We start from the raw sequence: 27,212 nt of genomic DNA, 5'->3' as shown, positions 1-27,212 counted from the left end.
TTAATAGGAAATTGTGCTCTGTAAGGTTAGCCCAAAATCCATACGGAAGCTATTGTTTGTATTACATTGGATGGTTTGAAAACTACAACTCGTCTCTCTGAGGTATTGGTTTGAAAGAATGAGTCTCCAGCACAATCCATTCTCCAGGCCAATGGCAGGCTTCACAGCCGAAGCCCGCTATCATCCATCACAATCTGTACAGATACCAGCATTATGAGGCTCACCGTGGTTATGTGTCTCACACAGCACTCTGTATGCAGGCATGAGACTGCCAGTGTTGAAGGTAGAAGAGGAACTCAGTCAGTGGGAACTTTAGTGGAAAATATTGGGAAAAATAAGAGTTTTAAAACCTTGTTATTAGTCATTTGAGACAAAAAAAAAAAGGAATGTTCGAATAAAACTGTCTAAAATCAGTTAGACAGAGTCCTTGCCTCACAGGCGTAACGCCTTTGGGTTCAATCTTTAGCTCTAAAATAAAAAGAGATGGGGGGAGGGATTTGGCTAAGATGTACTTCAGATATGTCCAGCACAGTCTGACATACAGTAGGCATTCAATACATATCTGTCAGTTGGATGAGAACATAAACAGGGCCAAATGTTTCACATTACAGATTTATTAACAGCAACCGAAACAAACGGAAAACCATTAGCAATTTAATCTCAGGTAACCAGCCTCAAAGCAGGGGAAATCCAAAAAAAAAAAAAAAAAACCCATTTCCCAGATGATGTGGCTATTCTGTGGGAGCCAGAAGAGGTTTGTGGGCCATACATGACAGCATTAATTCTTCACAAGAAGAGGGGGAAAGGTGATGACCCTTTCTGTCATCTGGCCTAAGCACACAATAGTTTTACCCGAAGCATATGTTATCTGAATAATAGTTATTCATTGATTTTGTTTTGTTTTTAAAAATGTCCTTGGTAAAGTCATTTAAAAATAAAAGAAAAAGAAAAACAATGACAAATGCCCTCCCTTTTCTCAAAAATATAGTAACAATGTGGCTGTTATTTATTACTACTAATAAGCACATGCTGTAATATACAGTTACACAGCATGTGCACATACTCTCAGACAGCTGCTCACAGCTGTACTTACCAGCAGAGTCGCCCCCAGTCCAGTTGTAGTGTAGAGAACCTGCAAAATCGGCCACACAGAGACTGCAGCATAGGACAGGAATTAAACAGGACTCACCTGAGGGCTCACCTTTATCCACATGGAGCCCACAGAAGTAGACACGTCTTTTATGGTGCATATCACCGTAAATGTGTCCCCTTCCTTAAGGAGATGACTTGTCTCAGGCACAGACACCACTGGGAGAGCCTTGATGGCTGAGATGGAAAGGAACATGGCCCCAAAGTCAGTCCTTCCATTACGGCACCAATTTTAACGCACTTTTTTTTTTAATAGAAATCATTTCAGTTTTATCTCTTAGTGTTCGTCTTTGTCTGTGTGTGCTGTGGGGGGGGGGGGGGTGTAGGATGCCCTGGGGCTGGAGTTACTGGGCAGGTGGAAGCTGGGATCTCAGCTGATCTGTTGGAAGAGCAAGCGGCAAGCGCTCCTAACTTCCGAGCCCTCTCCAGACCCAACCGTGCTTTTTCTTGACTGCACACAGCTTGTGCAATACATCAGTAAATTAAGTACAAAGCACAACGCTAACCAATTTGTACTGTTTGTTTGCGTATCTAAATATAGACCTATGAAGTCCTTCATCCTACAAGTAAATTCATTCATGCTGAGTGAGAAAGACAGGAGTGACCAGTAGGAGACCATAAATACTTCTGGCTTTTCCCCTAGCTAGAAGGGGGTCAATGATAAAGCAGACTTAATCCTTACCCTTGATGCTTTCGTGAGGCCCTGGCCTGCAGCTGATAATATTCTTTTAGCCAAATGGGTTCCGTTCCCGTGTGTCATACAATCACACACTGCTTACTTCTAAAAACTCCAGGTTTTAAATAATTAAAACTTCCTTCATTTTAATGAGTACGGTTTTTCCAAAAGCAGATTTTAAAAAGTTCTCATCAGTTGAATCCCAAAGTGATGCTGAATTTGATAACCTCAAGTAGAAAGCCTAGTTCATCTCCTGGCTACTGGAAGGTTCAAGGTGATGCCATGGTAACAAGTTCCATGGGTTGTAGGCACTTTCTTTTCTAGAACTTGAATGGCTTGGGAACCAATCGGGTACAGGGAGGGAGAAAATAAAATCAGGTCTGTACAAATTAAAGCATAAACCCCTTGGAGACTAATATCCTCAAATTAAGTCTTCCCATTGAATAGGAACACTTGTGGCAAGGATGTCACTTTGGGATGCCCGAAACCAGCAGGTTCAATGACCGTCTTAACAAGCAACAGCCACGGACTCGTGGCTCTGGGAAAATTCACAAATGTCTGCGGTTACCTGGGAGGTGGTGATCTTTCTATTGCTGTGTCCTGATGCCCTAGGCTAAGTGGAAAGAGAGAAGCCAGCCCCATGTATAGGGTCTCCAGCTCCGCCAGGATGTGAGAAAGAGGCCGTACCTGCCCTCACTTTGAGAGTAAATTTGTCAGACCGCATCCATACGCCCTTGCGCAGGGCAGCACACCGGACGCACAGCCGGTGGTAGGCGCGCTTCACGTTTTTGATGGTGATGCCAGCCTCAGGGTTTGGGACAAACGTCAGGTCCGTGGGGAGAGATTTCCCATCACACTCAATGAGGGAATAATTGGACACCTGTGGGTCTGTCAGAGGACAGCGGACCAGGGCGTCGTTATCTTCTTTGCCAAACAAGGGAAGGCCAACCAGGAAAAGTTCAGTAGGATCTGTGAAACAGAACAAAAAGCCAGCTGAACTTGGACGCTGAAAATACTTTGCTTGCTTGCTTGCTTGCTTGCTTGCCTGTTAAAATAGGGTCTCACTGTGCAGCCCTGGTTAGTCTGGAACTTGCTCATAGACCATGATAGCCTCTAACTCAGAGATTCCCATGAGCCTCTGTGAGCATATCCATATGTAGACCATGTGCATTCATTCGGACCTAAGGGGGCATGAGCAGATCTCTTGGGACTGGAATTCTAAGTGTTGCTGAGCTGCCGAGTGTGGGTGCTGGCAACCAAACTGGGTCCTCTGGAAAAGCAGCAAGTGCTCTTAAAGGCTGAGCCTGCTCACTAGCCTCCAACACACCAGCCTTTTATGTGGATACTAAGGATCATGCTCATGTGGCAAGCAATCTCAGCCCTCTGAAACTCTGCTTTCAAATTTCTACCTGGAAATCAAACGATATAGACACACAAACAGAATCTGTTACAGCTGAAATATATTCATTTTATCATTTAATTAAAAGAAAACAAGGAAACAAAACAAACAAAACCATCAGAAGCTACAGTTGGTTTTCTGTCTACACTTTCTCCGCCACCAGGGTGTAGGACCCTCCCAAAGGTGTCACTTCTTTCCTCTCGGTGACACACACTAGTTAAGGGTCTAAAGGTGAAGGAAGGGTGTGTGAGCTGACCGGCTGACCCAGCCACCTCCTCAGACATGCAGGTGGTCTATGCCGCTCAAACAAGGCTGAATTACCACCTGGAAATTACAAAATGTCTGTCTTCTCCAATGTCACCAGCAGCTGCGGGTGGGCCCAACAGTGCCGCAGCGGAACCCTGAAGCTCGGCTGTGGCTTATCACTGAGCACGTCCCCTCGGCTGCCCACTTAAGGAAGGACAAACTGATAAAGCAGAGGTACAGTCAATTTCCCGGCGGTCTCCAGAGGCAGCTTTATTAACCCCCGGTTCAAGCATGCTAAGATTTGTAGAATTGTGTTTCCCTAACAATCCCCTAAGGGAGACTGCTCACCTTATCTGAGGACCACAGTGAGAGACGAGGCCCTAGGCAGCACACCTCCCAGGCACAAGAAAACAGCCACCATAAACTCACAGAGCTACATCATAAATGACAGACCCAATCCCAACACAACTGGAACTACAACCAGGACTGCCACTGCCTGACTTCTCATTTGTCTCTTAGAGTGACATTTGCTTTGTTTTTATATCACCCAAAGGATGCCGCCCTGAGGGTTCTTGTCACGACAGCAAACACACATCCACAAACCGCTGAATTCATCTAGAAAATGAGGTACAAGGCTCCAACTGTCACATCTCTTTTTCTTCCGCTTCCAAGAGGCTGTAATTGTTGAAAAGAACCAACCACGAAAGAGCTTATGACTGACAAGGGATGCTTAGCTGTCTGAGTTGTTTTCTGGAATTTACTCCCTCAGTCTTCTGAAGTGCTACTCCAGTTCAGGCCTTTTGGGGCCTTTGGCTCCCTGAAGTGTTTTTACTAAGTGGGAATATTTAGTATCTCAAGGCATTAAAATACTGTTTTCCCGAAGGGCCTAATTTATTCTCAGGGTTGAGTCCAAGCACCAGGACAAATGGGCTAACCAGATTGTAATCCAGTTCCGGCCTTGTAGACCCCCAGCTGGGGACGGGGGTTTGTCACACTCGAAGCCATGAGGAAGCTGGTGAAGAAAAACATCTATGTTAGGCCTTCTTGAACCAGCCAGCCAAATTCTACCTGTGGTTTGGTCAGCTACATGTCACTTAAAAGGAAGAACAGGGTTCCAAATGCTCTACAGCACAGTGACCCAGAAAACCGAGCATATACCTCTAACAAACACGTAAATGGAGCTCCTGAGGCCGTTGCCGCTGATGCACGTGTATTTGCCCGTGTGAGCAGCCTCGGCTTTTTCCCGAACCCATTCACTGTGCTTGTTCTCAACCATTTGATCCAAGATCTCGAAAGTCCATTTGACAAAGGCGGGATCAGCACACGTCAGCCTGATGGTGTCGCCAGCTTCAACTATTAACTCTGATTGCGCAGGCTGGATGGAGGGTGGGGATGGCTCCCCTGGACTCGCAGATGGCTGAGATGTCCCTGCCAAGAAAAACAAGGACTGTGTTGAGTGTGAGCTTTCTTGGCGGGATAAAGCCTTTCTTCTAATATTGAGTTCCATCTTGTCTGTGTACGCTACAATAAAAATAGCCCTGCTATTTGTGGCTGCAAAGGGAATTCTGTCTAAAGTTTAAATTCATCTATCTATAAAGTTATTTTCTGCAGCCTTCAATTAGTCCTATGGGTCACACTTGGTATACAAGCTGCCAGGCTGGACACACAGCTTTCTTTGGGACAACCACAGCCAACGATGATGGTCTGTCCTGTGGTGTTGCTACATTATTATTCACCTTAAAAACTACAGCAACATCTTACACACCACAAACAGAAACAAAAATGAGCCACACAATGTATTCCTCAGCGCCGTAGTCACCGGTAAGTCCTCTTGCTCAAACAACGGAGCCCCAGACCCTACTCGTACAGTCAGTGGGTCACCAAAGGCCAAACAAAAGGACTCTGTGAAGGAGGGAAGCTAAAGAAGAGGTGGACAGGAATGAGACAGAGGGGGCAGTACGCAGGTATTATGCACACAAACACACACGTATGTGTAAATATATGCATACACTATATAAATTATATATTACACATATATAGTATATGTATATATAGTACATGTGTGTGCATAACTGAAAAAGCACATTTAGAAAAGAATGTACATGCCAGGAAGACATCTTTTTGGTTTTCTTCAAGCTTCGGGACTCACCTATTTTCATACAGTACTCCTTACAGGACAGTGTTCACAGAAATAATATCTACATATTTCCAAGTGTTACCAGAAAAATGATGACTGCATCATCAAGATTATACCCCGAGGCTGTTTACCACATACGCTGGCTTCCAGTCGGATCAACCTACCAATCAGAGAGTCCGCATCCCTGTGACCTGCGTTCTTTCCATACATCACAAAGATAAAGAAGAACGCTGTACACTCTGGGAACCAGGGTAAAAAGCACTGGAAGGCAAGCCTGGTCACCCGGACTGTAAGTCCGGGGAGAGAACCGGTTCCTACAAGTTACTCTCTGACCTCTGAAGGCACATGCATGAACACAGGCATACAGTGGCGAGACATAAATGTTTTAAAGGGCTCTGCTCAAGTTCAAGAGTCAGTGAGATCCAGCTAGAAGTTGAGACTGAAGAGGAGGTGGCGGGACCTCGGTCCTGTCAGATGAGGCAGAGGGCAAGGCTCTGGAGGACTAGACAGGAATGACGTCAGAATGGAGCACCCTCTTAAAAAAAAGGGGGGGGGGGTTCTACCAGCCAAAAGCAGGTAAAAAAAAAAAATCCATGAAGAGGCTGGTTTTGCTGTTCTTAAATCACTGGAAGGGAGGAAGGGAGGAAGGGAGGAAGGGAGGAAGGGAGGAAGGGAGGAAGGAAGAGAGGGGAGGAGGGAAGGAGAGAGGGAGGGAGGCCAAAGGAAAGGAATAAAGCAAGACCATGCATTAGAAAATGCCAGAAAGAAGGCAGGTAAGGGTGAGGCAGATACCACACAGTGAGACCACAGACAAGAAATATGTCCTCTAAGATGGTTACAGAAAGACTGGATTTGGCCAGGCACAGTGGCACATACCTTTAATCCTAGCACTTGAGAGGTAGGGATGAGTCAGAGGTCTAACCTGGTGGGACCCTGTCTCAAACATCTCTTCCTCTCCTCCCACTACACACACACACACACACACACACACACAGAGAGAGAGAGAGAGAGAGAGAGAGAGAGAGAGAGAGAGAGAGAGAGAGAGAGAGAGAGAGACTCCTGGAAGTCAAGGGTATAATTTCACTGGAGTGGGAATGTCTCCTGTTCCAGGGCAGGCGGATTCAAGGGTGGGACTCTCCTTACGGCAGGAGGTGGAGATTAAAACCAAGTACAAGCAAAGAAAGCTGCAAAGTAAGGCATGCAAGGGAGCTATACATGTGTGCAGACAGGCGGGGGATGGCCCGTAGACAGGGACAGAAGGAAGGCACTGGAAAGAAAGGCTCAAACTGGCTTTTGCAGGTTTATGTACACATAACCAGCTTCAATCTCTGTTTAAATCCAACCAACAGCTCATATGGGACTGCAACCACAGTCCCACTGGGTCAAGCAAAGGGTCACCCTAGAGCAAAAGGCTTTGTCCAAGACAATAATGGCAGGGATCATAGCCGTCAAAGGTCACTAAGCACCAGCAACCAGGGAGCTGCTGTATGGTGACAGAGCCAGCCTGGGCTACCACATCTCAATGGCCCGGCCTGCCTATGCACGTAGAGCATCGAAGACTGTTTCCAGAGGCCTGAGAAGCATTTAAAACTAAAAATGGAGATGTTATTGTTTTAGTTCCTTATATTCCAATGATGTAAACCCTCATTGAAATCAGAGAGGAAGGACAGACTACCTAGTTCCAATGAATAACAGAATACTCTTGGGACACTTGACAGCAAATTTAATCCAAAACAATTTAGTTGATGCCTTACATTGTTTGGTGAAATTTAGAAATAATTGCCACTGGATGTATTCAGTTTTTATTTTTAGCAATGACTTATAAGTGCAATCTTCATATACACTATAAAATAAAGTTTTGTTAGGATCCAAGTAAAGGTAATGCTTATTGTCTTGTTTCCAATTTGTTATCATGGCCTCACCAGATGATGATGATGACAGAGATTCCGCTTTAGAAAAATAGAGATTCACATTAAAGGACTATCCCTTGGAAAGATGCTCCAGGATAATAGGGATGCTCGGGGACAGGAGGGCTTATGCAACAAGCCTGAGAGCCTAAACTTCGGTCCTCAGTAAGTACCACCACATTAAAAAAAAAAAAAAAGGCATGAAAGCACACTGCTGTAACTCCAGCCTGGCAAGCAGAGGCAGGCAGATACCAGGTACTCCCGCTCTGGCTGGCCTAGCTGGGACAGGAGGCTCCAGGTCAGTGAAAGATCATGTCTCAGGGGAGAAGGGTGATAAACAGTAAAGGAAACACCTGAGGTCCTCCTCTGACCTCCATGCACGGAACTGATGTGCCCATACATCCCCACCCCACCTCCCAAACGCCTCACTCCTCAAGCCCCCACCTCCCCAATCCCCCATCTCCCAACCCCCCACCTCCTCAATCTCCCCAACTCCCAAACCCCTCACTGCCCAACCCCCCCACCTCTCCAACCCCTCACTCCCCAACCCCCACCTCTCCAACCCCTCACTCCCCAACCCCCCACCTCTCCAAACCCCCACCTCTCCAACCCCTCACTCCCCAACCCCCACCTCTCCAACCCCCCACCTCCCCAATCCCCTCACTCCCCAACCCCCCCACCTCTCCAACCCCCCACCTCCCTAACTCCTCACCCCCATTCTCCCACCCACACAATTTCACTCACTACTTCAGCTGAGCTATGAAACCACTCTGAAATACTCATTTTGATGTGTGTACCGGATGTTCAATTCGGCAAGCTTTCGGCCCTTAGCTTATTTTGGCTGCATCACTAAGTGGATACACGTCCTTAATCACGTTGGGTCACGGAGAGTAGTAAGACTTCTTTTCTTGTCCCTGCACATGCTCATTAGTGAACCAAAAGAAAAATGACATATGATAAAACTCAGCACCCTAGAGACGGAATCTAATGGGGGAGGAGGGTCGGATGGCAAACGCAGCTGCTCTCTAGGAAGGACTTACAAGTCCTTGCTGAGTGCAGGGTCTTGCTCACCAAAACAATGCAAAACAGACAGACAGATAAAAATGACAGTCCCTTGACAGAGGGGGCACATATGTAGACAGCTATGAAAAGCCTTAACACTAGAGCAAAAGAAACGTCAGCACATCCTCCGCTCAGAACCTCTGCATAAAATGTATCCGATATCAGGTCAGCTGGAGGGACTCAAACAGACCCCCAGCGGCATTTTGTTACATTATTCCAATGGAACCCAAAGACAGAAAGAGCACAGCTATGTAAAGACAAATGAAACACATGTGTTGGGTATTAATGCCATGGAATACTAGTAAGCCGTGAAAGAAGAATGAAGCAGTGACATGCTACAACATGAAAAGACACCACATGTCCTTCCTTACACGAAATACCTGGGGTGGGGCAATTCAGAATCAGAAAGTAGCAAGGTCGTTTCTAGGGGCTGTGGGTGGGGGAGGGGCTCATTTTACACATGGCCACTCGGGCAGGAAGAGAAAGAGGTCCTGGAATGAGAAGGCATGGGGACAGTCCCACACTGTGCCCCTCTCTCATCACTGCTGAACTACATACTTTAGGATAGCACATTCCATTTCAAGTTATTTCACCATCCTTAAAAAAAAAAAAAAAGCTAAGCGTGGTGGTGCACGCCTTTTATCCCAGCACTCAGGAGGCAAAGGCAGGCAGATCTCAGTGTGAGGCTAGCCCAGGCCATACAGGAAAAAAAAAAAAAAATCCGTTTCAAAGAAGCCAACAAACAATCAAAAAATTAAGTTAAAATAAAGCAAACAAAAATCTTGGACAAGAACCACCCTAGCGTGGTTTAAATTGTGCCATTAAAAACAATTGCCAAAAAATAAGCCAACAACAACAAAAACAAAAACAAAACAACAACAACACAAACCCTGAATTCCTAATCAACTGAAGCAGCCCGTGTGGAAAGAGCCCTTTTAACTCTGAGCTGAAGGACCTAGAAGTTCCTGCTGCCACTACAGGAGCGGGAGCCACAGACACTTGTGCCCCAGGGTGACCAGCTACTCCTCACACTGCCCGAGTCATCTGACTTTAGCCCGAAACCTGTCTAGGAAACATACAGATAGTATATTATGTATCCGTTACATGTCTGAACTACTTGCTATGAAAACACACACACACACACACACACACACACACACACGTGTATGTACATGTAATGTGGAAACAGCTGAAGGCTCATGATTAACAAAAAACGGTAAGGGTGCCTCACTGGGAAATCTACTGTTGGATTGAACGTGGGTGAGATGTTTAGATTAGATCAAGATTAAAGGGGGCCCCAATTTGCAGCCTGTGTTTAGCATGTCTGAGGAGAACGTCGGAGGAAACTGAATTGTAATCTACAGAGCTTGCCTTTGGTGTACAGAGCATGCTCAGCAAGAACAGCTGCTCAGACTACCTGAGAAGGCCTCTGAAACACAAAAGCAAACAAATCTCAAAGGAAAGAATTTGGCTCTATTGAAGATACAGTATGTTGTATGGCAACTTTTCTTTAAAACAAAACAAAACAAACAAAAAAACTAAGACAATACCCGTGTTTGTTACAATGTTTCAATTAACAAAACTGAGTCCCAACCAGGAGTCCTACTGGACTGGTTGGCTGAGCCTGCTGCTCGCCTGCAGTAGTGGTTGTTCCTGTTAACTTTGACTTCAGGTCTTGATTCTTTCAAAAGCTCTTTCCCTGCAAAGCCTGGATTTCCAGATGGGGTTAGAAGTGAGGAAGTCATTTCAAAGTCTTTTCTCCTTTGGAGGTAAATATAAGGAACCAGATAAAGTAATGGTCGGGAAGGAAACCCATGTAGTCTAGTTTTTGAGAAGTAGGCCAGGTGAAGACAGATCCTCTAGACCTTGCTGCTCAAGGTCCTCAGTTTCTGTGCTTAGTTACAATTTATAGTAAAAAGGAAGTCAGGTGGCTAGAGTGACTGAGTGTATTTTGTTTCTGACATACTTTTACAGCCCCATTGGAATATAGCAAGAACCAAGATGGAAGGATCCTTGTAATCACCCACAACACCCTGCAGACCTTACAAGGATGATACTGGGAATAGGCCTAAGCTGGGGACAGTGAGGAATGGGCTCAGTGGATGTCATACGGGCCCCTATGTTAGGGAGACTCTGGGTCACCCACACACTAAGGGAAGTCAGGTCACAGAGGGCCTAGAGCTGTCTGCATGCTGCTATGTGGATGCCAACCCCTTCAACAAGAGTCTGTCATGTAACTAAAATATGGTGCTGGTGGGGAACCCAGAGCCTTGTACAGAAGACATAACATGAATGAAATAGAGACGGAGGGAGGGAAGGCAGAAGGAAGGGAAAGAGGGAGGGAGAAAGGAAGGGGGGAATGTGTTACCAACTGAATGAAGGGAGGAGCTATTGTGCTTCCCAGAAGGACCAAGAAAGGTTCCAGGGGAAGCGACCATGATAATGGAGTCCAGGGAGTCTGCACACATGTTTGAGGAAGAGAGCAGCTCCTCAAAGTAGATGGTGTCAGAGAATCCGGGTAAGATACTCCTATAAGGGGCTGGACCCTCCACATCCCTCCATCTCTAGTACAGTCTACACACCTGTCTCTGTGGAGTCCGGTTTCCTAGAGACCAGAGATGCAGACTGTGCTCAATAAACAAGAAGGGGTAGGGGATGAGAAGGAGTGTCTAGGCCAGTAACTAAGAACAGCATCCTACACCACACCGCAGCGAGTGTTCACTACCTGTGGTGGCAAAGAACTTTATCCTTTCCTGTTGGTTTTACATACTGTGCACTACAGGATAAAATCAAATGTATGTAGGGGTAGCATGCGCTCTGAAATAAATCAAACTACTAGGACTACCTGCCTTTCAAAGTATCTTCCTGGTCAAGTGTGACCACATGCCAGGATCTCCAAAGGACTTCCTGGTTAACACTTAATTCAGTTGTACAAAGATGACAGTCCTGGCAGAATTCATCCCCTAGGTCACGTAGGTTTAGACAATCAGGTGAATAAACTCTGTCTTCGGCTGCCTAGGGCCCTGAAAACAAGCCCTTTGTCTAATGCAATTTTCTGTTTAGCTTTCAGAGATGCGATATCTGTGTGTGCATAGTCTGTTGGATTAATGAGCCAACTTGATGTTTCAAGCAATAGAAACGCAGCCACTTGGAAGTCGGTTTCAAAACTCACAAAACAAGGTCTCTTAGCAGTGTGTTTTGAAAAGCAGCTCTGTATATGTACCCACAAATACTTAATTACAACCTTAAAAATGTATTCGTATACTTTTATGCAAAAATGCTGAAAATTTGTACATTTATCTTTGTTTTTAAAATAAAGTTTTTCAATAAAAAAAAGAAAGAAAAGCAGCTCCTTCAGAGGTGTCTGTCGGGGGGTTGGCCTAAAGAGGAGCCTGTTGGCAGAAGAGAGGCGAAGGAGAAAAAGTAAATGTAATAAAGTGGGTGTGTCGGTAACTGATACAACAGGTGTGAGCTGTGTGTCTCCACAGAGCAACAGGAACTCAGCCCCTCCATTTAACTCTGAGCACTAAGGGCTAAGAGCAAAGGTCCCCACAACCCACCCAGCGGGAGAAAGGAGGCTCACAGCCAGAGATCAATGAACCCAATATTGACAGAGGGGCTAGCCACGGGCAGCGTTTCACAATAGGGGCATGAAGAAGCAGTCCTCACTGGAAACTGGACCTGAAGTTTTAGGGTGCTTTCTGACACAGTCTTGGCTTACTTGGCCCAACTGTGGGCTAACAGTTCTGAGTCTCAGATAGGCTCGGCTACGCTAGGATGCCTGACAGGTTGAGTGTATTAATTAAGGTTTGTTTTTTTGTTTTTTTTTTAATCAACATTTCTATTGCAACTTAAGGAGCATCTACATACATTAAAGTGAGCTGATCTGAGAAAGAAATGGAGCCTCAGCAGAGATCAGAAAGGGGGTTCCTAGAGTTTAGAGAAAGTGTATGGCCGGGCTGCTAGTGGGATGAGAGAGGCCTCAAGTACTAGCCCCTGCAATGAATGTCAGCTGGAGATTAGTTAGGGCCGGGAGACCAGCCCAGAGCCAGCTTCTCCAGAGGATGGAGAGAACAGGACTAGAACAAAGTCAGCTGAGAAACAAGGAAGAGTGGCTGGTAAGAAATGAGCCATCTGTAGGACAGCCAGTCTGTCTGCCACCTGAGATGCACACTTTTAAGTGCTTATGGGGACTACAGGCCAGCTGGCCCTGCCATGCAGAAACAAGGTGACACTCATTATTTTAGGCCTCTGTGATGGGACATTGGGGGGTGCCACGTGATTAGAAGAAAAAATAGATTTAGGGACATTTGGACCAGTGTAGTGGCTAGGTTGTAGAGATCAAAGGACAGAAGTGAGAATCAGGGACACACTCATATTCTTACTAGTCCAAAGATGATGGTGCTAGTGTGAAATCACTAGGGGCAGGTAGATTACAAAGACTAGAGCTATCAAGGACAAGGTCTAAGGTCACTGAAGGAGGAAGGAGATTGAAGATCTGGGACATTTCATGTGGATGCAGGAGACAAACCAGGAGCAGCCAGGAGTGGCTCCCATGATGCTGCATGTGGCCCAGTGGTACAGGAACGCTACATTAAGCCTTTCAGATTTTGGGCCCAGCTTTTGAGAAAAATCTATCTGTGACACAAGGGAGAATGGGGCTCTCTGCTGAGACCGGCAGAGGAGTCCAAATGGAGAAACACCAGCAGGGAATGAGGCCTGGCTGATTTGCCCAGGTTTCATAAAAAAAAAAATGGGGGCAAGCCTGCAGTCAGTCATATTGTATAAGATGGGATGAGAGGCATCTCATGGATCTTGGAACCAGCATGTTCCCCAGCGCCTGAGAAGGAAGCCCCAAGCAAAAAGGGGTGCCCACAGGAGCCGGGGTAGGAGACTACCCTCTCCATCCCCCCTCCTACCTGCTCTGCTGCTTGGGGACTTCCAACAACAGGGTCCACCTTGCACCTTGAACCCTTCCTGCCTCTGCTGCAGACAGCAGGAACTCAGTGTGTCAGCAGTTTCTGCCTTAATCATTGGACAGGCCCAGGGCTAATAAATCATCTCCGTGGATCACACCCTGCCTGTACTGTACGCTTCTCTGCTTTGGGGGTTTTTTGTTTGTTACTGTCGTTTTAATCGTTAAAAATCTTGCAATGTTGCTCACGCTGGTCTCCAATGCCTACGCTGAGGTGATGTCCCATCTCTGTCTCTTGAACACCGGGGGCCCGGCTGCACCCAGCTCCTGGCTTTTGTGCCCACCGACCTCCTACTCTGCTGCTAAGGACTTCTCTCAGATTCTTCAGAGCCCTTCCTCTCAGTAGGATGTGCCCACTCCCACCCCCAAAATCTTAAACAGCTATTTGGTGGCAAAGAAGATGCCCCTAGGCTGCTGGTGCCTTTTGAAAAGCATACCCAAGATCAAAGAGATGTCATGTTCTGCTGCTACTAAGGGACTGAAAAGGACTCCCAGGGCTTTACAATCTGGCATTCAAGCACAGCTATGTGCTGATTGAAGGACAGGGCAAAAATGTGAAATGTTTGCTTTGGCTGTGATTTAATACTTGTACATTTTAAATAAAACCCATAACTAGCTGAGCTTGTTTTTAAGCAACTAGCAAATGGGGGGAGGGCAGGGAGCGCACCAGGTAGAAACAGACACACAGACATTCTGAATTCTACTGACAGAAGTCTTCTTACCCCCCACCAAAAGAGTCCAAAAGTCTCAAGATATATAAGAGCCCAGGCCCTGCTGGGGGTGTACCTCAGTGGGTAGAGTCATCCACCTAGAACATCAAAGGTCCTGGGTTCAACTCCAGAGTACTTCCTACACTTCGGTGGGGCACCTGGGACTGTAATTCCAACCCCTCTTTAAAAAACAATAAAGCTTGAGTTTAAGGTCATCCTTGACCTCAACCAACTCCTGGTCCAGCTGGGCTAGATGAGATCTCATCTCTAAATGTCCACCCCTACAGGAAACTTAGGTCATTGCTCTTAAAGTGCCTGCCTAAAATTCCAGGGGCTAGCAAGTGTGCATGGCAGGTAAGGCATTTTCTGACAAGCCTGATCTGAATTCAGTCTTGGGATCTACAAGGGAGAAGGAAAGAACTGACTCTTCAAAGTCACCCTGTGACCTCCATACACGTGGGTCGGGCATACACATGCCCTTATACCTACACACAAAGTAAATACATTTTTAAAATTTGAAAGTAAATTGATATAATTAAAAGTCCAGGACCCATAATCAAATACTTACAGAACATAAGGGATAAAAATAAAGGTTCTCCTTAGAGATTTGGGGCTGGACACGAAAGGTCCTCAAACGCCCGAGGCCACCAGGTCAGTAATTCCTGGTCTAACACACTCCAGCGAGGACTCTTCTTAACTAATTGCTTTTCAGAACTACTTCCAGATGCAGTTACCAAAAGTACAGGTTTTCCCAGGAAAATACTTTCCTTTAAAAATAGTTCCTGCTCATTCATCCTGAGAAAAATCTAATTGAGTGTCTGAGGAAACAGAATTCCCCCTGGCCCTGGCTCAAAGATGCCCAGAGAGGGGAAGCTCTCCCCAGCCATTATGAACTTGGCCTTTGGGAAGTGAGGCAAGCCGTGGGTTTGACACGGACAATATGTGTGCCTCCATCGCAGAGCTGAGAGGAGGAACTTTCTCATTTCCACTGGGTTTCCCCTAGCATCCAGCCCAGCTCCTGCCGCACATATGTAGGTTTCCCTGTTTGGATTTCTGGAAAGCACTTATTGAAATGTGAACCAGAAAAAAAGCACTAAAGAATGGTCTCTAAGAAACAACATCCGTTCGACCGTTGGCCAGGGATGCTGTCCGGGGCTGTCTGTCCATGCTTTCAACATTAACTTCCTTAACTTAAAGAACACTGAGAACAAAGTAGGGGACAGGTCAAGAAGGGAGGCAAGAGTCAGATCAGCCACACTCTAGAGCAGGATAGTCAGACTCAAGGCCAAAGACAGCTCAGCAAACCCCTATTCCCTGCAGCTTCCCTGGCTGCATGGGACACATGGGCCTGCAGACTTCACTATGGAGGCGTGGCCTGTGCAGTGTGGGGCGTGGTCTGTGCGATGTGGAGGCGTGGCCTGTGCAATAGGGTGGCGCCCTCCCTGCATGCCTGTTCTCTTAGGATTCTGCTAAATGCCAATTCTGCAGGCCCAGGAGGGGATGTGAGGTGGTAAAGGTGACAAGCCAAAAACAAGAAACAAACAAGCAAGCAAACAAACAAACAGAAACAGCTGCAAATAAAGCTTTGGAGACCCTAGGCTCTATTTCCAACCCTATAGCCTCAAGTTCTCATTGTATCGAACGAGACATTAGGTAAGAAGTGATTAACATTTTCACACATTCGTATGTGTGTGCACGCACACACATATGCATACATATGTACGCGCATATGGAAACTGGGGCATTTCAGAAATGTATTAGATAAAATATGTGTAATATTTAATTGCCACTTTAACCATTTGTAAGTATGCAGCTGAGAGTGTAGTAAGTACATTTGCACGGTTGGGCAGTTACTGTTCATTTCCACACGGTTCCATCCTCCCCACCGACCAGCTAGTAACTCTACACTCCTTTCTCCTCAGGTCTCCCCAGCCCACTTTCTACCTCTGCACATTTGGCATTCTAGGTACCTTGAATAAGAGTTCACACGTGCTATTTGTCCTTGTGTGACTTACATGCTTCCTTTGGAGCGTCAGAAGGAGCCATTCATGCTGTAGTGTGTCAGAACCCCATTCCTATTCCAGGCTGACTAATGCTCCAGCACGCGTTTGGACCACGCTTTTTTTTTTCCTACTCATCCTGACATTTGGATGGTTTCCCTGAGGCATTTTCAACTGTGATCAACACTTTGGAGAGGGGCCTCTCTGACTTTCTAGCTTCGAAAGATGCTACACATTAATTATACTTGACTAAACTAGATGAATATGCTAATTTCCTTCATAATGGCTAAGTCAATACATTTTACTCAGAAATATACTGTAATATCTACTTGTAAGAAACCTGTCAAATAAGGAAAATTGTACCTTCCCTTTTCCCACACAACTTGCAAACAGGAAGATTCCCTTCTGTTTGTACTGTCAAGATGTCATCTTATGAGGACTCATGTTTCCCACAAGAAATTTTATCTGAGGCAGATGTGGAGGGAGGGGCAGAGGCAGTTAACTGTTCTACCACGAGGCTTCTCTTCCGGGGTGACCAGGCACTGCAGCCCCGGATAACAGGCCCAGGGCGAATCCCCACAGAACCAATGGGCGAGCCCACCTCTAATCGTCTTCCTGTTACCTTGCTGAGAGGGGAATCTGTTCTGTGGGTGCTAGAGATTTCTAGGAAGACAGTGAGCCTGGGTAGAACTTGCAGGACTTAAGGGGCTCCCTGGGGAACTCAAAGCACCCTTCTTGGTGGAAGGCCTTACCAGAAGAAAGGAAAATAGTCTCATGTCAAGGACAGAGGCTCAGCCTGGGTGGCCTGCATGTACTCATCCCCCACCCCCAAAGAAAGCAAGGATCAGAAGTTAGCAGCTGTACCCTGAAGTTTTCAGTAGTAGGGGATGAGGGTTAAAGGGTAGGGGCGGAGAGTTGTCCAACTTTGTAACTTTTCGATTCTTTAATTAATTAATATATTTTATTATAAGTACACTGTAGCTGTCTTCAGACACACCAGAAGAGGGCATTGATCTCATTACAGATGGTTGTGAGCCACCATGTGGTTGCTGGGATTTGAACTCAGGACCTCTGGAAGAGCAACCAGCGCTCTTAACCACTGAGCCATCTCTGCAGCCCCCAACTTTGTAAAATACAGCACTGTTGAATGTCTAGACCAGAAGCCACACCAGAGGGTATAAGTAATCGATGCTGCACTGAGGTTGGGTAAGCAGGTGACACCATAGGACGGAGGCACCATAGTAGGTTTGGGAGCCACACAGGGACCCCGAGCCAAAGCACTGAAGCTTTGGGGAAGCCAACTCCTCTCCAGGCCTCAGTGGAGATGTTTGTAAGTCACGTGTGAAGCTGTTCAGGGTCCTCACACCATCTTGGTACCATGGAAACACTGAGTCCGGAGCAAACAGGAAGGCAAGGGGAAGGAAAGGTGATACTGAATTCCCTGAAGTTCAGGGGAAAGTGGCATTTGATGAAGATGTCGAAACAATGGCCACAGGAGACAAAAATCATGTCCCTTTGGGGGCACCAACAGCCTCATCAGCTCCTTACTCTATAGGTCTCATACACCTCTTAAAAACGTACAGCGTTTGTCCCTAAACTTATGGTTTTGCTGATTTACTAAGCCAAAGCAGACTCTTACACCGGGTATAAGTGTGTTGAGGGGCCTCGGATGTGCAACTCAGTGGCAAAGCTTAGAGAGCAGACACACAGCCCTTGGTTCCATCCTTAGCACTGGAAAAACAGAGTGTGAGTCCAATTCTCATAATACTTTCAAGTACTCGACAGATTACTAGTGTCTCTACTCAGAGCAAGATTTCCCATAAGCACGTGAGCGTTTGTACTCTCTGGGTCTTGAAATACCATCTTTCAAAAAAAAAAAAAATCCTTAAGGCTACGCTGTTTTATAAATGACGTGCATGAATGTTCCTGCCAACTCCTCTCATAAAGACCAATGAGGCTGAGTCTCTTATTTTAGACAAATGCCCCCATCTAAGGCTGCAGCTGCTGCTGCTGAGATGTAGTTACCAAGCTGTTACCTTCTAGAAAAGGAATACAAAGCCTTAGCCAGGGCAAAACCAATTAACAGGCCTCTGGGTGCCTCTTTATTCTTTACATTTTTATCTGTGTGTGAGGTGGGGAGTGTCTGTGTCTGTGTGTGTGTGTCTGTCTGTCCATCTGTCTGCATGCAGACACCCTCAGAAGCCAGAAGAGGGCATTGGGCCCCTGAAGCTAAGGTGGTTGTGAGTACCCAATCTGGTCACTGGAACCCATCAATCCATCTCTCTAGCCCCGGCGCCTCTCTTCTGTTACTACTACGTGGGAAGAACAGGATACCCCACTACTCCACTTCTGGGCAATAACTGGGTAGCTGTGCTCAGAAGCCCTGGGAGAGACAAGGCAGCAGCTGCTTTCCATGACAACGCTCCCGGCATCTTCCCGATGCAGGCTGCTGGCCTCTGACCCTTCATCACGGCAGCTCCGAGATCTCCAAGTGCAGGTTAGCCTTCTGCCATCTCCCTGGAAGATGAACCCTCAAGAACTTGTTCTCTCAGGTACCCCATAGCCAGAACTGAGCTTAAAGCCCAGCAAGAAGTGATTGCAACAGCACAGATGCTAGTTAAGCTAGAACAGGGCTTCCTAAAACTCAGCAGGATCGGATGGCTGTCACGTAGCCGTAAGCTCAGGTGTCCTTGAAATAAGAGTAAAGACTAGATTTACCTCCAGCCCCATCACCAGAAATACCACACTGAAGTCTTGCTGTGTGCTGGGCCCTTAGAGCAACAGTGCACAAGACCCCCCCCCCCCCCGTGCCCACCCACCCTGTTTATAGCTAGCTCCTGGCTCGAAATAAACCAGTCACTGTACATTTATATAATTACTCTGTGAGAAGTGTGAAGAACCAGGCAGCACAAGGGAGCAGACATGACCCATCCTAGGGGTGAGAGAGGATTGCAAGGGGAGATGTGGGAGCTGGAAAGGGGTGCACCAGGAAATTGGGGAGAAGCACTGTGCCCTCTGTGCCCCAGGCAGAGGCCAAGAAGCCATATATCTTTATGGAACCCAAGGCAGCTATAAGTGTAAAACAGGAGGCAAGTGTGGGTGGCAGTAGGAACCAGGACCCCCCAAGGGGTTATCTGTGTACTCTCACACATGTGAGCAACGCTGGGTGGGTAGTCTCTGAAAGGTTGGAATCAAGGCAGGTGCTAATCTTCCTTATACGATATCACCTCCAGCAAGGCCTTTGCTTGGCCTCCCTCATCTCTCTCTCTCTCTCTCTCTCTCTCTCTCTCTCTCTCTCTCTCTCTCTCTCTCTCCCTCCCTCCCTCCCTCCCTCCCTCCCTCCCTCTCTCTCTCTCTCTCTCTCTCTCTCTCTCTCTCTCTCTCTCTCTTTCTCTCTCTCTCTCACACACACACACACACACACTTACTTCTGGACACCTCTGCACAGCCCCCCAACCCCCCAACTCCCAGTACTGTAGCTGTCTGGACTACTGGAACTCCCGTCTACCTTTCTTAGGCTGACAGAAAGAGAACTGAGAGTTGCACCCTGTCTGAACCTCAAGGGACTCAAGAGGGCCCTAAGCCTTGTGACAGGATGAAGTCCAGTCATTCTGACCCCCTCTCAGCCTTCAGCCCGCAGCAACTTCCCTGGACAGCCTTGTTGAATAAAGGGACTGGAACCCCATGCTCCCCTTTCCAATGCATGGGTTTGGGGGTAGAGAGCATGCTGGCATCTTTACCTAGGGCCAGGCATGCCTGGTGTGGTTGGTCTTGATAGTTGGCACGGTACCCCAAAACCCTACACAGTAGTCAGTTTGGGAAAAACAAAAACAAAACCCTCAGACTCGGGACTTTAGCCATGTCCGGTGTGGCAAGAAAAGCGAGCCAGGATCTCCATCTTGGAACTCAGGGAGAACCTGCAGAAACAGATTGTCTTGAGTGAGCAAATCTGCCTGGCTTTTACACCTAGAAATCGGCCTTGTGCTGGGTCCCCCCTGACAAGCCTTGGCAGCCAGTTATGCACAGATTTCTCAGATCCCCGAGCTTTCAAGTGGGAAATGTTGCAGAATGCACCAGTCACAGCTACGGGACTCTCCAGAACAGTGACACTGGTGGCAAAGACAACTTCTGCAGCGCATCAGACCTCAATCTGGCTCAGGGAGTCATTGGGGGGCGGTGAGGGGGCTCGTCTTCCCATGCTCTGGTGCAATATGGAGCACAGGGGTCCCCTTACACAGGGGTCCCCTTACATGGGCCAGGCCTGTTACCTCTCTCAAACAGAAAGAAATGCTACCTGTGAGGGAAGAGCCTTGCTACCACTTTTCTCACAGACCTCTGCAAAGGGACCCTGGCTGCCCTGAGGAACGTCTCTCTCTCTTCAGAACGACATCATGCAGTCTGTGCCACTGAGGCCTGAAGTCTCCTCAGAGCACTCGCCCTGCTGTTGTCTGTCTGTAGCATTAATAGCCCTTCTAAAAAACGCTGGCTCCCAACAATCTGTTTCAGGGTCCCCTCAGAAGCCTGCGCCAAACACCTCCCCTTGCCCACCAAGCTTCTCTTGCTGAGGATCAGATACCGGTGACCCAGTGACCCAGTGACCGTTCTCCTCAATTGCTAATCAGATCATTGTCCCGCAACAGTTAATTCTGTGGCCGTTCCACATTCAAATACACAAGATAGAAAATAAATTAGAGCCAAACAATTGCCCTGGTATAAGAGCGCGCTAATGGACAAGATTGGTTTATTCAGATTTGATTCAACGCTTGCTGGTCAATTTGCTTAATGAGTGTTCACTTTTCTCTTAGTTTTTCTGGGGGGTGGTGTTCACTCAGAGCCACACATTAAGCCTGCTTCCCTTTTGCAAGGACTTCTTCGGGGGGGGGGGGGGTGTAAAATGATCTCAGTGCCCGTAGGGAACAAGAGGAAACAAAAATGCCCGAAACTGATTTACTGTTCTCTGGAACTGAGAAAAACAACAACAAACCATCCAGGAAGTCCACTGAGAAGGTTCCAGTTCTTCCTCCACAGCTTTAGAATACGGCCATGCCTGAGGTGTGGGAGAGAAGCCCACTCTAGAACTGTAGGCGTGGTTGCTGTCTGAGACAGAGCCTATTTGATCCCTGCATTCCGTATGTAGACCAGGTTGGTCTCTGATTCTCAGGGATCCTCCTCCCTCTGCCTCCCAGATGCGCTCTCACCTCCACGCCTGGCCTGTAACCTTTTAGTGAGATAATTGAAATCAGGACCAAGAGGAAGAGACTCAAATTGGATGAAGAAACTTTTAAGATTTCTGGAAATTTAAATTAATATGTCAATCCCTGGTAACATTTTTTCAAATTATTATAATTAGAAATATGCAAATTATTCCACTGGGGGTAAGAGAGGGGGTGGGAATGTGTCCAATTAGGTAGTAATGACACCTTTATTATATGGTATTAAAAGTGTAGATGTGGTATTAACGCTTTCAAAACTTAAAGACTGTCTCCTTCAGAACTCAAGAATCTTTTACCAGACTGACAATGACAAAAAAATGTTGGTTCTTACAAAGACAACTCCCTAATGAGCTTCCTGCTCTCCTGGCTGACTTCTACCATAGTGCCTGGTTGTAAACAATAGCTCAGACAGCTGATGTCAGAGGGGCAGGAAGTATTTGTTTTTACAAACACAACTCTTGTCCCCAGCGACAAACGTTTTTAAATGGTATTTTAAAAGAAGATTGTATGTTCAAAGGCGTCAGCCAGTCACTTAGTCTTCCATTTTGGTCCAGCCTTGGCAAATCCATAAATTAACAAAACCAGACGGTAAAAAGTGACTTTAAAGAGATTGCGGCCCGTTTTGGCTTCAGGAGTGGTAATTCAACCGAAGACTCTCAATCTCAAAACTGGGCAGAGCAGAATTGAACACTTGGAATGACTCATAACCCTGCATGACTCAGTGTACATGCGTGACACTGAGCACAGGACATCACAGCCTCACAGCCCCGTGTGACTCCATGTGGGAGCCGCTCAGGGTATGACATCATAGCTTGTGTGAACCAATGAGCGGAGAGCCCAGCGTATGACATCACAGCCTGTGTGAACCAATGAGCAGAGAGCCCAGCGTATGACATCACAGCCTGTGTGAACCAATGAGCAGAGAGCCCAGTGTATGACATCACAGCCTGTGTGAACCAATGAGCGGAGAGTCCAGCATATGACATCACAGCACTGCGTGACTCCAGGTGTGGGGCACTGCACGCAGGGACTGATATCACGCCCTGTGTGATCCACTGTGTGTCGCCAAGAGAATCAAGACAAACTGCCAGCAGCAAACATGGCTCATCACAGAGTTTATTCTGAGAAGAACCACACAGGGAGCACAGAGGAGACCACGACATGTGTATGTTCAATGTGCTGGAGTATTCTGGAATGAGAGAGGTTGATCCCTACGAACTAACAAAACCCCAAACGAAGCCCCACAAGGGGAGACAGAGCTGGGGATAGGAGCAAGGAGAAGAAGGAAGGCCTGAAGAGAGACTGGGGAGAGGCACGAAAGACAGTAAAACTATTGCTAAGTTAAAACGAGCAGAGAGCTCCTCCTGCCTGCCATACTTAAGAGACAGTATTGCCTGCCCTCCCCATGAGTACAAGAGAGCTGTTACTGAATCCCCAACAGTTAATTAAGAAAAACTAAAAGGTGGGTGACATCTCCACTGTAGGAAGGACAATCTTTCAGCTGGTGGCACAGCCCTGTAATTCCAGTAGGCAGGAAGTAATGGAAGGAGACTCAGAGTTGAAAGCCAGCCACAGCTACATCGTGGGTTTGAGGCCAGCCTGGCATACATGAAATCTACCTCAAAAAAAAAAAAATCAAAGACTGATGTAGTACATCCTGGTTTTAATCCTAGCACTCAGAAGGTACAGGCATCTTGATCTCTGTAAGTTCAAGACCAGCCTGGTCCTCATAGTGAATTCCAGGTCAGCCAGAGATACACAGTGAGACTCTGTCTCAAAAAAACAAAACTAACCAAAGGTATACCAAGAAGGCTTACTTGATAATGACGCTCACAGTAGGAGGAGAAATGTCCTCAGACCTCCGCGCGTGTGCTGAGGTGCACAGGCACACAAAATAAATATACTTGTTAAGAGGTCAACAAAAACAAAATAAACTTCAGAAGCATACAAAATAAAATTACAAAATAGCATTTCAAAGTTACCCCCACCACACACACATACACAAAGTCAAGCAAATAAAATAAGCCACACAGAACAGTATAATCAGAACACTAAAGACAGGGAGCTAAGCAGACAGCTCACTGGTTAAGAATACTTGCTACGGCACTGGAGAGATGGCTGGAGAGATGGCTCAGTGGTTAGGAGCACTGACTGCTCTTCCAAAGGTCCTGAGTTCAATTCCCAGCAATCATATGGTGGCTCACAACCATCTATAATAGCATCAGATGCCCTCTTGTGGTGTGTCTGAAAACAGCTACAGTGTACTCAAATTAAATTTTTAAAAAAAAGAGAGAGAGAGAATACTTGCTATCCAGCCATGAGGATCGGAGCTCAGATCCTAACACCCATGTAACATGGCTTCCCTGCTCCTCCCAGGTGTATTGAACAGAACTGCATTTACTTCATATTACTCACTGTGCTTGCTGGTATAATTAAATGTTTAAACTATCCTTTATATGCTTCTAGGGTTTTACCATGTGCTTGTCCTTGTGATTGAATACGACTTGGACTCAGGAGTATCTACCCATGTGACTCTCTTAACCCTAAGACTATAAAAATTGCCTGGTGCTCTCAGTAAAGTTGCAATAGCATAAGACTGTAGTCGGCCTCATTCATTGGCTCCGCTCTCTCAGGTACCACTGCCTCTGGAGAGGAGACAACAGTTGGCATCCCACAGCCACCTGTAATCCAAGATCAGAGGGGGCATGGAAGGGAACAGGATCGACAAGGCTTGCTCATTTCTAGTCTAGCAGAGAAAACCCAAACTGTAGATTCAAGAGGGACCCTGCCTCAGAGGAATAGGTGGAGAACAATCCGGAGTGCCCAGAACCCTCTTCTGATTTCACACATACAAAAACATACATGTGCACATACGTGTATGTGTGCATACACCCATAGACACATACAAGTAAATAAATTAAAACTTGGAAGCATGTTGAAAGAAAAAATGGAGATTTCAAGTGTCGGTAAAAGAACTAGAAAACAACCGGAAATAAAATACAGAACACAAGAAGAAGGATAAGAATGTGACTTGGAGTACAATGGCCCTTCCTGTCATCCCAGAACTTGGGAGTCAGAGACAGATGATCCAGAACTTGAGGTCAGCCTGGACTATACAGAAGAACCTTGGGAGTTAAACAAACTAGAAATTTTGACTCTAAACAAATGATAAAGGAACTGAAAGGACTTCTAAGAAAATGGTAGGTCTAGAAGACCAAGAGGATCCAACATGTGTTCCTGACATCTCTGAAGCCAGTGGAAAATGGAGCTAACAAAAACTTCTCATCTGCAACAACTCCTTAGCGAGAGATGAAAGCCATGCTTGGCGTGTATGTCAAGCCTGAGATCTCTTCTCTGGAAAGACCAACTCCAACGGCCATCTTAAAATGACCGTCCTGCACAAAGAGTAAAGAAAGTATTCCTGTGGGTATCTACGTAAACGTGTGGCTAAATCAGGAGCAAAGAAAATCAGACTGGCATGCCCGACTTTGGCAGCACTTTATTGCAAAAAGACAAAACAGGAAAAATATTACAGCTACCCGAGCAAAGACGGATGGCTGGGGCTTTTCTATCACCACATGACCTTTAGAACAAAGACTACAGACAAGCCTACAGACAAGAGCATGTCAATGAGACGCCTCCCAAGACATCCCTTCAGAAAGGGACTCATGACCAGGCATCGCCCCCAACACAGGATGCAGGCTGACTTTCGGCACAAAAAGGAAGTGGAGAGTAGGTGAGTCCCTGTCACTGACTGGAAAACCTGAGAGAGTGAGTCCTGCAAACAGATAATTAGCTAGGGGGAAATGGGCACTTACTCCTTCAAATCCCCAGCTCCTGGCACAAGAGAAACAGAGAGCAGACTTGTGGCTAATTTAAATGTCACTCATGGTAGGTAACCAATAGAAAACAGCTCTGAGAAAAGGCAGGCGGGAGTGCCTCTAAAGGTTTCTGTCAAAAGGCACCTATTAGAAGAACATCATTGTCACTGTAGATATTGGAAGGTCTACTAGAGGGAACACCGTGTCTCCCCAGCATTCTCGTTAAAAACAAAATGTGATCACGATCCACCCCTCAATCAACAGTGTACAGGAAATGCAAAGACTGAAACATGCTAATTGTTGGAGGAATGCAATCAGCGCATAATTTGTACTGAAGTCACACACACACACACACACACACACACACACACACACACACACACACACACACACACGCCAAGGCTTGCTCTGAGCTCCAGCCAAATGTCTTATATTCTTATTTCTTTTCAGCAGGGGAAAGGTGAGGGCTGAATACGCCACAGCAGAGCAGAACTATTTGTATTCCTGCTTGAATAACGGGTCCCTCTCCCGTGTGCCAGAAGGCTTGGGGGCCAGCCCCGTGATCAGACGTGACACCGTGACTGTTTACAAAAGGAACCTGGTGATTTTACAGCTACATACTGAAAATATTTATAGATAGAAATTAAGCTTCATGGGAATGAGATGGTGAACAGAGAAGGGGCCCAAAAACTGGCCTCATGGGTCTCAGAGCTCACTGTGTTATCCTTGAGATGCCACTGTGATAAAAACATGCTAGCCAGGTGTGGTGACACACACTTGTAATAATCGGCTTTTGAGAGGTGGGGGCAGGAAGACCAGGAGTTTGAAGGATCCTCAGCTACATAACTGAGTTTGAAGCCAGCCTGGGCTACATAAAACAGGATCTTAAAAACACCAGCAACAATGCAACTTATCAAGTGAAATGGACCTCCATGTTGAAATAAAAATGGCTGCCAAGGTTTTCAGAAAGGCCAGGGAACAACAGAAATCAGAGGCTACCTGATGCTTCTCAAAATGTGCTTACTCTATCTTCGTCAAGTGAGAGTAAATTTAACAGGATATACTGAAAAGGTTTTATTATCAACTTGATACAACCTAGAGTCATGGGGGAGGGGGGACCTAGACAGAGGAATTGTCTTGATCCACTTGGCCTGTAGGGATGTCTCTAATGCTTTTTCTAGTTGCTGGCTGCTGTAGGAGGGCCCAGGCCACTGTGAATGAACGGTGCCATTCCTTGGCAGGAGGAGGCTGGAGGGTCTGAGCTGTGTAAGAAAGCAGCGGGGCAAACCAGGTGAGAGGAAGCCAGGAAGCAGCTCTCCTCCTTCCTGCCTGCACTTCCCTGGGTGATGAACTGTTTGTTAACCTGTAGAGTGAGATAAATAAACTCTTTCCTCCCCAAGTTGCTTCGGTCATGGTGTGTATTATGGCAAGAACAAAGCAAGTATAAAACAAGAACAAAGGTCTAGCTGAACACAGGCCAATTTTCACCCCAAACAGTAGGTCTTAACAATGATGATTACCCTGCATCAGAGCGAGGCTGTCAAATGGAACAACTTCTTCAAACAAATGATTTTGTAGACCAGTAAAAAAAAAAAAAAAAAAAAAAAAAAAAACACGTCCAGCACCCCGGGCTTCCTCCTTCACCTAGGTCTGTCAACCAACTTAGGGGTGCCCTTCGTAGTACTAGATGAGAGAAGACTATTAGCTGTCCCCAGATCCCTCCACGAGGACCAGATGCCCACCACCCAAGGACAGACAGGTTACAAACTTCTAGTCCAAATTCTCCAGTCTCAGTTCTTGGTTCAGTAAATCCCATTTTTAAAACCGAAGAGCTCAGAGCTGAACACTTTCTGGGTAACTGAAAGGCCATTCTAAAGGCTAAGATGAGAAAAACAAATAAATAGACCTCACAGTGTT

At 46.5% G+C, this 27,212-nt stretch overlaps 1 protein-coding gene across 2 annotated transcripts in view; it reads right to left on the bottom strand.

Annotated features, from left to right (window-relative positions):
- Nucleotides 1-27,212, bottom strand: part of KIT (KIT proto-oncogene, receptor tyrosine kinase) — a gene marked incomplete at its 5' end in the record, with an annotated part of 77,735 nt that overhangs the window by 40,870 nt on the left and 9,653 nt on the right. The window contains 3 exons of one of the 2 annotated variants that reach the window (XM_080938233.1): nucleotides 1,190-1,326; nucleotides 2,513-2,794; nucleotides 4,629-4,898. In XM_080938233.1, coding sequence (XP_080794359.1) covers nucleotides 1,190-1,326; nucleotides 2,513-2,794; nucleotides 4,629-4,898 — 689 coding nt within the window. Of the gene's footprint in view, nucleotides 1-1,189; nucleotides 1,327-2,512; nucleotides 2,795-4,628; nucleotides 4,978-27,212 lie in introns of those variants that run through there. The other variant, XM_080938232.1, reaches the window with a different exon arrangement.

This window comes from Micromys minutus (assembly GCF_963924665.1).
Source record: "Micromys minutus genome assembly, chromosome: 1".
In the NCBI taxonomy this organism is placed as follows: domain Eukaryota; kingdom Metazoa; phylum Chordata; class Mammalia; order Rodentia; family Muridae; genus Micromys; species Micromys minutus.
The sequence above is the reverse complement of the archived record's forward strand: the minus strand, read 5'-3'. Positions and strand labels throughout refer to the sequence as shown.